Raw genomic sequence first — 12,500 nt, 5'->3', positions numbered from 1 at the left:
CTTAAACATTTAAAACAGTTACACATATTAACCCATTCTGAACGGGAACCCATTTTGGTGTTAGCATCATGTTATGCTTTAGCTATTGAAAAATAGCAGATCTACAAGCTCATAGCGCGCCACCGAGTGGCGCGCTACGAGCTTGTAGATCTGCCATTTTTGAAAAATCGAAGAACGACTGACATTTTTTAGAATCTGATCTCAGGTCAGAATGGGTTCATCAGACCAGTGTGTGTCCCAGTGGAAACCTCGTATGAATCTGATCTCAGGTCAGAATGGGTAAAACAAGAGGTTGGACAGGTGGATTTTTTGCAAAACACATTTTTGGAACAAAATGCCTCAAATCGTCCAATTGCCATCCAAGGCGTAACAATAAATGGCACACTTTTCACATTGGCCTGTTATAGCGCCACCAGGAGGCCACGACCTGACCTGGCCCCTGGTGGAGACCTGTCCTATTATAGCGCCACCAGGAGGCCACAACCTGACCTGGCCCCTGGTGGAGACCTGTCCTATTATAGCGCCACCAGGAGGCCACAACCTGACCTGGCCTGCCCTGGTGGAGACCTGTCCTATTATAGCGCCACCAGGAGGCCACAACCTGACCAGGCCTGGTGGAGACCTGTCCTGTTATAGCGCCACCAGGAGGCCACAACCTGACCTGGCCCCTGGTGGAGACCTGTCCTGTTATAGCGCCACCAGGAGGCCACAACCTGACCTGGCCCCTGGTGGAGACCTGTCCTGTTATAGCGCCACCAGGAGGCCACGACCTGACCTGGCCCCTGGTGGAGACCTGTCCTGTTATAGCGCCACCAGGAGGCCACGACCTGACCTGGCCCCTGGTGGAGACCTGTCCTGTTATAGCGCCACCAGGAGGCCACGACCTGACCTGGCCCCTGGTGGAGACCTGTCCTGTTATAGCGCCACCAGGAGGCCACATCCTGACCTGACCAGGCCTGGTGGTGCAGACGTGTCCCCCGAGGGGCACTTTATTTATTTATTTATTTATTTATTTATTTATTTATTTATTTATTTATTTATTTATTTATTTATTTATTTATTTATTTATTTATACGGATCCTTATCTCTTTCCCTGATGCTTTTCATTTTCCCAAAAATGCATGCACACACACACACACACACACACACACACACACACACACACACACACACACACACACACACACACACACACACACACACAGACACAGACACGCACACGCACACACACACACACACAGACACGCACATGCATACTCTCGATAATAAACACACACTCAAGACACGCACATAAAAACATTTATATGCACGCACGCCGCATGCACACACACACAGTCTGCACACACACACACACACACACACACACACACACACACACACACACACACACACACACACACACACACACACACACACACACACACACACACACACACACACACAGTCTGCACGCCCACATCGTAAAAGTTGTTCGCTCATGAAAACATTCTGTTCTGGTACAGTGGACTGCTATTACTAGAGAGCAGTACACTGCGCGCACGCGCACGCGCACACACACACACACACACACACACACACACACACACAAACACACACACACACACACACACACACACACACAGTCGGGACATGCCGAGCAGGTTTTTAGGGGCACGAGGAGTTCCTTTCTCAGCGGTGACACGAGGTCTGTGTCTGCACGGACGTCAGTACTGTGTGACATCATATATTTTTATGTATAATTATGTATTTCCCTGTTTTGTTGTTTTTGCATAATGTTAAATCGCTCTGGCTTAAGAGCGTCTGCTAAATGCCTACATTGTATAAATTGTAATCCGGTGCATGCGTCAACAATTATTCACCTCATCAGAGTGCAAATAGTGTCAGATTATATATTTTTTTTTTAATATATTTTTTGTAACCCATTTTTCACCCCTGTGTCAGTCATCTAATGTGATCCTGGGCTCTACACACCCTCCACCAACCTAGTCCCCATATATGGGGGACAAGGGGAGAGCAACGGACTTGAACTCATGCTTCCTTCATGCCTGAGTGTCCAAGTTGCTCCTTCACACCTGACAGGGGGGAGTTTCCCTGGTTGGACGTATAGCGCGTGGAAGGAACACGTTATTCCAACCAGTTCCTTTCCCCTCCTTCAGGCGCCCCGGCTTAGTGTCAAATTATAGACTGTAGTATCTTCCAGCACCTCCCACACATAATTATTACAATTTACAATTTAGACATCTAGCAGACGCTCTTGATCCAGAGCGACTTACATTAAGCAAGAACTAAACCATTGATCACATATAAAAAAAAGTATAGTTATCGTGAATCATGAATAAACTAAGATAACAGTGGAGTAACTATACATACTATACTATATTATATATTATACTATATTATACAATATACATGTGTACTATATTATACCAATATATATATGTAATATGAGTTATATATAATAATATAATAACCTTTTGAATGTGCGCACCACATGCACGTGCAAGAGTGTTTGGACGATTGTAATCTATGCATACATGCGCTTGCTTACGCGTGTGTGCACGCACCATTCCTCGCACTGTGTGTGTGTGTGTGTGTGTGTGTGTGTGTGTGTGTGTGTGGCTGCAGAACCTCTGCCCTGATGGCCTCAAAAGTCTATACATATCTCCCCCCCGGTCTCTAGGGGGGATATAATATCCCTTTGGTCTAGTGGTTGTTAAGATGTTGGACTTGTCATGCGGGAGGAGGCCCGCGAGTTCGAATCCCGGGGCGTTACAATTGGTACGTGACCCGGATGGGGTTTCCTCCCGTGGGAGGAGGAGGAGGTCAAAGGGAGGTGAGGTCCGAATCCCGGGGACGTTACGCTTGTGTTCCTCGCACTCGCGTGCGTGTGTGCGTGTGTGTGTGTGTGTGCGTGCGTCACCTGTTTTTCCGCAGCAGCCAAAGCGCCCCAGGCATTCTTTATGCGCTCCCAGGCCACACTTGGCGCACAGATATCCCTGATTGAAGACGCCCCTAAAACAGGAGAGGAAAAACAACAACAACAAGAACAGATCAGACAGGTGGTTTAGACGGGGAGAGGACGACACTAGCCCATTCTGACCTGAGATCAGTTTCAAAAAAATGTTCTTCTATACATCCTGACAGTTTTCCATTCTGACCTGAGATCAGATTCTAAAAAAAAATGTCTTCTATGGCAGTCGTTCTTTAGATTTTTCAAAAATAGCAGACCTACAAGCTCGTAGCGTGCCACTCGGTGGCGCGCTACGAGCTTGTAGATCTGCTATTTTTCAATAGCTAAAGTATGACATATTTTGACCTGAGATCAGATTCTAAAAAATGTCTTCTAACATCCTGACAGTTTTCTTGAAAAAGCTATGTTTCTATGGCAGTCGTTCTTTAGATTTTTCAAAAATAGCAGACCTACAAGCTCATAGCGCGCCACTCGGTGGCGCGCTATGAGCTTGTAGATCTGCTATTTTTCAATAGCTAAAGCATAACGTAATGCTATAGCACCAAAACGGGTTCCCACCCAGAATGGGCTAGACACTAGACGAGACATAAAACACTTCAAAGGGGTGAGATTATTACGTCTGTCGAATTCCCTGTCGTGACAAACAAACACACCAGACACACGCACACACACAAAACAGCAAAGCAGTGCTTATTTACTTTGCACACGCCCCATCTCAAAGGCACCTTATTATTATTATAACGTGATGGAAGTTTGCCCTTTGACTGGATTAGTGGCGCTATAGTGGCGCTAGTGACGCTAGTGACGCTAGTGACGCTAGTGACGCTAGTAGGGCTGGACTATGTTGTGAACCACTGGATTAATGGAACATTATGTATCAGTCACATTTTTGGCATAAATCAGTGCAAAACCTCTCAACTCCATTGGACCCTCAAAATGTCTACTAAAGCAGCTAACTCCACCACCTCTCCCCCCTCTCATGGAAGTAATTGACAATATATAAAGTCACAACACCAACTTTGATGAGTCAGTATTGCTTTGTTTTAAAAATATAAGGTTTTCTTAATTTCCTGAAAAATGCATATTTTTCATTTCCTGAAAGATGAACATTTTGGAGTCATGAGGTTTCGGACCGCCACAACAAAATATACGGTTAAGATCAAAACAGGCTTCATGTCAATCGGTCACGTATACCGCACACATGGGCACCTGGCGGCCTGCAGGGGCCATATCCGGCCCCCACGTTCACTTAATGTGGCCCTCAGGTCTGCTTTTAACCACTTTAACCATTATTTTTAAACTTTAACTGTTGAAATATTAGACATCATGACATATTTGGGGACCACTGACAGAAATATAGTTCTCAACGTTTTTGGCTGGGGACCCCCGGAAATGTCTCTTTTTGTATAATTTGGAGATGCCCCCAAAATAATTTGGCGACTCCCCCTAGGGGGTTGAGAACCCTTGATTTAGAAGACATCTGGTCTCGATACGTTTAATGCAGACGGACGGACGGACGGACGGACAGACAGACAGACAGACAACCATTGAGAACAGACAGTACAGACAGACAGACAGACAGACAGACAGACAACCATTCAGAACAGACAGTACAGACAGTACAGACAGACAGACAGACAGACAGACAGACAGACAGACAGACAACCATTCAGAACTGACAGTACAGACAGACACAGACACAGACACAGACACAGACACAGACACAGACAGACAGACAGACAGACAGACAGACAGACAGACAGACAGACAGACAGACAGAACAGACAGACAGACAGACAGACAGACAGACAGACAGACAGACAGACAGACAGACAGACAGACAGACAGACAGACAGACAGACAGACAGACAGACAGACAGACAGAACAGACAGACAGACAGACCTCAGCAGCATGTGACAGTAGCTGCAGGAGGTGATCTTGTCGAAGGTGTGCATGTGGAACTCGTGTGAGTTGGACGTCCCGTCCTCCGGGCGGATGTTGGATCTGTGGAGAAACACACAGACCTGAGATCAGATTCATACGAGGTTTCCACTGGACACACACTACTGGTCTGATTAACCCATTCTGACCTGAGATCAGATTCTAAAAAAAAAATCACAGTCGCTCTTCGATTTAAAAAGAAATAGCAGACCTACAAGCTCGTAGCGCGCCACTCGGTGGCGCGCTACGAGCTTGTAGATCTGCTATTTTTCAATAGCTAAAGCACGACATGATGCCATAACACCAAAATGGGTTCCCGTTTAGAACGGGTCAAGTTATATATATTTGTAACTCCGACAATGACTTGAAATGAATTTCGTACAGATTTTGTAAACACTATACTACAGGTATGACCTCTGTGGGGTCTGCAGAAATGCAGAGCTAGATTCTATAATTATACTTTTACTTACTAATTGGTTAATGGTGCTTTTTATTTAGTGCATTTATCCAAGGCGCTTTACAATGATTGTGCATTATACACTCGCACACAATTCATACTCCGATGGCGGAGGAAACCGTGCAAGGCACCGACCTGCACATCAGGAGCAATCAGGGGTTCAGAGGGTCTTTGCTCAAGGGCACTTTGACACTAAATCTTCTACGTCTACTCCACTACGTCTCAGAGACAACAATATCTTACATATTCCACTACGGTTATTTGAAAGCTTTATAGTTACTATAGTTACTTTGTAGATATTGATTCGTTTTACAAGACACACTTAGCACTTCAGTCCTATATTAGTGTTAGTGCCATTTGAAAATACATTTCAAAACTTGTTTTTATAAATTGTATTCATTTGAAAAGTTGAACTTGTGAAATAGGACATTCTGCACAAATGACTACTTTCTACTACAGCACAGCACAGCACAGTACAGTACAGTACACAATAAACCCAAGCGTTTATAAGGTTATAAACTGTTTTAAACACATATTTGTAAATTGTAACACTTGTTGTTTTTGGCAGCAAATTTCTATTTTAGTTTTAGTCGTCTCTTGAATAGTTTTCACTTAGTTTTAGTCATACGATTTTAGTCGACTAAATCTACAGTTGATTTAGTCGACTAAAATGTGTTTTGACAGGCCTTGATGTCGTTGTAATGACATATTTTACACTTTGGTTGCATGCTGAAAATGGCTGATTGTAGATCTGCCATTTTCAGCATGCAACCCAGCATAAAACTGGATCTCTTGTCCACTAGTCCCTTCCTAGCCTCGATACCCAGGCTTTCATTTCGTCTGCGCGAAAGATGAAAGCCTGGAAAAAGCCGTGGGCTGAACCAGTCTAAAAGTGGGAGTCAACCCTTCCGGGTGGGCGTCGCTCTAAATGATGTGACGTAGCGCTGCACTAGGGGGGAGAGGAGGGGCCGGGGGTGACGGACAGATCGATGAGATCCAATCAGGGTGCGCGCATTTCTGAGGCGCGACCCTCCCATCTAGGCCAGAAATGTCTCTGCTTAGGTCAGGCTAGTCCCTTCCTAACATTTTAGTCTAGTTTTTATTTGTTGACGAAATTGCCAGTATATTTAGTCTTAGTTTTAGTCATCATAGATTCATTTTTATTTCGTTTTTATTTAGTTTTAGTCAGTGAAAAAAGGTAGTCGACGAACATTTTCCGTCTTAGTTTCAGTCGACGAAAACAACACTGGTACAGTACAGTGCAATGCAGCACAGCACAGTAACTGAACTGTGTCAGACAGTGTGACAGCTTGCACTGCTCTGTCAGACCTCTTCATCATCATCGTCGTCGTCATCGTCGTCAGAGAGCGAGTGGCCTGACTCGACAAACAGGACCGGGAGAGAAATGTCTCCTTGGCGCTCTGACAGACCCACACGGCGCAGACAAAAGAACACACCACACACCCCCCTCTTATCGCACCTGTCTGTCACTTCAGGAGACACACACACACACACACACACACACACGCACGCACGCACGCACGTACACACACGCACGCACGCACGCACGCACGCACGTACGTACACACACGCACGCACCAGTGTTCTTTTCGTTGACTAAAACTAAGTCGAACATTTTTCGTCGACTACCTTTTTCCACTGACTAAAAATAAATAAAAACTAATCTATGATGACTAAAACTAAGACTAAATATACTGACAAAATGAAATAAAAACGAGACTAAAATGTTATGAAGTGACTAGTGGACAAGAGATCCAGTATAAGTCATTTTACACATGGTTGCATGCTGAAAATAGCAGATCTACAAGCTCACAAGTTGTGAGCTTGTAGATCAGCTATTTTCAGCAAGTGTAAAAACACATCAAGACCCGCCAAAATACATTTTAGTCGACTAAATCACCTGTAGATTTAGTCGACTAAAATCTTATGACATTTAGTCGACTGAAACTAGACTAACACTAAGACATTCCAGGTGACTAAAACTAAATGAAGTTTCAGTCCAAAGTCTATGACTAAAACTAAAATAGAAATATGCTGCCAAAAACAACACTGACACGCACGCACGCACACACACACACACACACACACACACACGCACACACACACACACACGTGTCACACACGCAGACAAAAGAAGACTATACTCACATGGCCATGCCGAACTGCTCCAGCCACTTCTTCTTCATCTCTTTGGTCTTGAAGAAGAACTCGAAGCCGCTCTGGCCCTGGTTGTGCGTAAGGTAGAAGCCGTACGACCACTGGAAGAGAGAGAGAGGGGGGGGGAGACATTAATTCTGACCTGAGATCAGATTCATACGAGGTTTCCACTGGACACACACACACTGGTCGGATTATAACCCATTCTGACCTGAGATCAGATTTAAAAAAAAATGTCAGTCGTTTTTCGATTTTTCAAAAGATAGCAGACCTACAAGCTTCATGTCATGTGAAAGCAGGGAATCATAGCTTCAAATTGACATATTGGTTGTTCAGTTTGACCCACCAGTTTTGGAGATATGGCTTATAGAGTAATGTCTGGCAGAGAAACGGAGAGTTGAGAAAACAGGCTTGAAAGGTTCACTTCTGTGGTCTCTAACATTACACCTAGCTACATGTTTAAGCATTTATTTCATATTTACATGTCTTCTGTGGTCTCTAACATTACACCTAGCTACATGTTTAAGCATTTATTTCATATTTACATGTCTTCTGTGGTCTCTAACATTACACCTAGCTACATGTTTAAGCATTTATTTCATATTTACATGTCTTCTGTGGTCTCTAACATTACACCTAGCTACATGTTTAAGCATTTATTTCATATTTACATGTCTTCTGTGGTCTCTAACATTACACCTAGCTACATGTTTAAGCATTTATTTCATATTTACATGTCTTCTGTGGTCTCTAACATTACACCTATAGCTACATGTTTAAGCATTTATTTCATATTTACATGTCTTCTGTTGACTCTAACATTACACCTATAGCTACATGTTTAAGCATTTATTTCATATTTACATGTCTTCTGTGGTCTCTAACATTACACCTATAGCTACATGTTTAAGCATTTATATCATATTTACATGTCTTCTGTGGTCTCTAACATTACACCTAGCTACATGTTTAAGCATTTATATCATATTTACATGTCGATTTCAGCTCTGACACTTATTTCAGACATGCTCTAGTACGTGAAGAGTCTGCATGTGCTATTAACTAATTTAGAAAAAGGTGGAATTCGCGCGATGGCAGGCTCTCAGTCAAATCTGGTCACAAATAGTCTCTTCTGGGAGTAGCCTACAAATATCAACTTGGTTTGAGAACCACTGATTTATAAGGTATTTATGCGGTATTTGTCGTCCTCTGCTCTGAATGGGTATAAATAAATACATCAATGAGAATGCAAAGGAATAGAAGAGACTGAGGTTGGAATCAATGATGAGAGGCTAAAACGAAAAGGGGGTAAAAAATAAAGAAAATCAAGTCACAGAGTCAGAGACATAAAAACCCATTCAGGTCTGACGTCGGAAAGAAAAAAGGTTTTCTAAATCATGACAATTTTCGGAAAGATTTGAGGCACATTTTAACGATTAAAAAGAAATAGCAGATCTACAAGCTCGCAGCGCGCCACTCGGTGGCGCGCTACGAGCTTGTAGATCTGCTATTTTTCAATAGCTAAATTATAACATAATGGGATAAATAATGTCCTCACATGTCGTCCGGGATTCTAATTCAAAAGTAGCAGCTCTCCCAGCTCATTTCGAGCTAACTGTTCATACTTCTGTGTATTTCATTATTCCATCCTAATAATGGCTATATAACATTGGCTTTCAAAGTTTTGCAGGATTGGCCCGTTTTGAACAAAAAGCCTCAAATCATGAACGCAGCGTTGTGCAATTTACATTAAATCTGTCACAGACTTTCCTCCTATAGGCTGAGGAACACACATCCCACCCTTTTCACATTGGCCTGTTATAGCGCCACCAACAGGTGGATTTTTGCTGAACACAATTTTGTAACAAAAAGCCTCAAATCATGAACGCAGCGTTGTGCAATATGCCTGAAATCTGTCACAGACTTTCCTCCTATAGGCTGAGGAATATTATATCCCACCCTTTTCACATTGGCCTGTTATAGCGCCACCAACAGGTTGGATTATACCTTGCGGTTGTCCTTGTCGGACGTGGGGTTGTTGGTGACCTTGAAGAGGTGAAGGTCGATGACCTCCTTCATCTCGTAGTTGTCTCCTCGCCGCTTGCAGACGATCACGGCGGCGTCGAACAGGAATATGTACCTGCGTGTGCGTGCGTGTGTGTGTGTGTGTGTGTGTGTGTGTGTGTGTGCGTGTGTGTGTGTGTGTGTGTGTGTGGGGGGGGGGGGGGGCAGGAGGAACGTTGTGAGCTTGTAGATCGGCTATTTTCAGAGAGCAACCAAACAGTGTTGTTTTCGTTGACTAAAACTAGGACGAAAAATGTTCGTCGACTACCTTTTTCCACTGATTAAAACTAAATAAAAACTAAATAAAAATGAATCTATGGTGACTAAAACTGAGACTGAATATACTGACAAATAAAAACTAGACTAAAATGTTAGTAAGGGACTAGTGGACAAGAGATCCAGTTTTATGCTGGGTTGCATGCTGAAAATAGCAGATATACAATCTCAGATTGTAGATCTGCTATTTTCAGCATGCAACCAAAGTGTAAAATATGTCATTACAGGCCTGTCGAAACACATTTTAGTCGACTAAATCAACTGTAGATTTAGTCGACGAAAATCGTATGACATTAGGTCGACTAAAACTAGACTAAACACTAGAACATTCCAGGTGACTAAAATGTGACTAAAACAAAATGAAGTTTCAGTCCAAAGACTATATGACTAAACTAAAATAGAAATGTGCTGCCAAAAACAACACTGGTCCACATGGACCCCCAAGGGTCCACATGGAACGGGTCCATTTGGTTCCTTGTGTTACAGGCGGTCTTTAGACGAGGACGGTGTTCATAGGAAAACGGTCAAAATAAAGTATCGTTTGCTGTGGTCCGTTTAGACGAGAGCGGTGTTCTCAGGAGGTTGAAAACGCAACAAAGTGAAACCACCTCCCAGAGTGGAAATCTTCGAGAACGCCGTTTTATCCCTTCTCCGTGTAAACGGGCAAAACGGTGAATCCGCAAAACGTATGACTAGGGCTGTCAATCGATTAAAATATTTAATCTGATTAATCGCATGATTGTCCATAGTTAACTGTGATTAACCCTTTTACTGCTGCCATTTATTGAGAAATTAGGACCTAATTCATGCCAGCATTTTTTTAATTTGAGCTCTTATTTTGAAAAGCCACATTTTGCCTCAACCGGAAGTGAGCTTATCCCTGCCAGCTTTACGTTGCCAAGACAACCTTTGTTTACATGATCGAATCATGCCGGTACATTTTAGCACTCCACAACGTCGGCTCGTGCCGTCAAAGAAACGCTGTTTTGACCAAAAATGCCATCTGGGACAAGGAATAGGAGATACAGGCGATTGAAAGAAACGGATAGAATGGATTCTTATGGCGACGGTGAATTAATATGAACGATCCAGTGCAGTGCTAACAACATTGCTAGCTAACCGGCTAACGTGAGTAGCATTATGGCTTGATCAATCATAAGCACTATAAAAGAGCAATTGCCGAAGGGCTTCGGCAATGGCAGCAAGCGTTAATATCAAATTAATGCTTCAATTGCCGAAGGGCTTCGGCAATGGCAGGAAGACGGTTAATCGCAAATTAATCGCATATTTTTTATCCGTTCTAAATATACCTTAAATCAGTGGTTTTCAAGATGTTTCTTATCAAGCTCCATTATTTATTCTGCGTTTGAGCCACGGACCACCATTTGATGACATTTAGCCTTCCAGACCCAAACTAAAGAACTGTATTGATGTTGGCCAATGGTACCATTACGAGAGATAACAGGCCATGTTGATCAAAATAACATGTTTTCTAAGTTTTCTAATTGTGTAGACTTAAATTAACTTAAGTAATGCAACTGTTTAACAATTATTCAACTCTTAAGTGTAAAATTGCCATGCATCTCTCAACCATTCTGTCAAACTTCACAGTGCGTTAATCGCGCGTTAAAAAACATTGTGCCGTTAAAAGGACTGTGAGGTTAACTAGTTAATAGTGCGTTAACTTTGACAGCCCTTGTATAGGCTATATGATATAATGGAGTTCCTGAACAAGCCTCCCTCCTCGCCTACAAAGCGCTGCTCATCAGCGACGGTGAATGTAAAACCATGATGTAAATAAAAAGCCTTGTGATAGGCGGCTGCCACGTTTATGTAGCCTAATGTATTATTAAATATATAACCATCGCGTTACATGGCGCAGTGAAAGTGAAAACTATTCAAGAGACAACGACTAAAACTAAAATAGAAATTTGCTGCCAAAAACAACACTGCAACCAAACATAAAATGTCTTGTCTTTTAGTTCCTACTGGATGGATCTCTTCTCCACTAAAGTCCCTCCCTAATATTTTTGTCTAGTTTATTTTTATTTTATAAATATATTGACAAAATTGTCAATATATTTAGTCTTATAGTTTTAGTCATTGTAGCTTAAGTGTCCATTTCGTTTATTTGGTTTTATCGTCAGTGAAAAAATCTGAACGGGGGTTTGAAGTGAGTGGTGCAACAGTGCCCCCTGTTGGTACTCTAACCCATTCTGAACGGGAACCCCTTTTGGTGTTAGCATCATGTTATGCTTCAGCTATTGAAAAATAGCAGATCTACAAGCTCATAGCGCGCCACCGAGTGGCGCGCTATGAGCTTGTAGGTCTGCTATTTTTGAAAAATTGAAGAACGACTGACATTTTTTTAATCTGATCTCAGGTCAGAATGGGTTAATCAGACCAGTGTGTGTCCAGTGGAAACCTCGTATGAATCTGATCTCAGGTCAGAATGGGCTAAACATAGGGGCCATTGCTGTTCCGTGGGAGTGGTTGCACCGCTCAAAAAGGTAGTCGAGACGAGAATTTTCGTCATATAGTTTTAGTTGAGGAAATCAACACTGGTCAGCATCACCTCATAGTCAGTAGAAACCAGTGTTTCTCAAACCCTT

General features: G+C 42.8%; 1 protein-coding gene across 1 annotated transcript in view; it reads right to left on the bottom strand.

The window, feature by feature from the left end:
- vav3 (vav guanine nucleotide exchange factor 3) overlaps positions 1–12,500 on the bottom strand; it is a gene marked incomplete at both ends in the record, with an annotated part of 199,015 nt that overhangs the window by 10,208 nt on the left and 176,307 nt on the right. Inside the window, 4 exon segments of the mRNA XM_083777615.1 lie at positions 2,921–3,012; positions 4,875–4,976; positions 7,540–7,649; positions 9,556–9,688. Of these exon segments, the coding sequence (XP_083633741.1) occupies positions 2,921–3,012; positions 4,875–4,976; positions 7,540–7,649; positions 9,556–9,688 (437 nt within the window).

This window comes from Protomyctophum parallelum (assembly GCF_964188405.1).
Source record: "Protomyctophum parallelum genome assembly, chromosome: 12".
NCBI classification, from domain to species: Eukaryota; Metazoa; Chordata; class Actinopteri; order Myctophiformes; family Myctophidae; genus Protomyctophum; species Protomyctophum parallelum.
The sequence above is the reverse complement of the archived record's forward strand: the minus strand, read 5'-3'. Positions and strand labels throughout refer to the sequence as shown.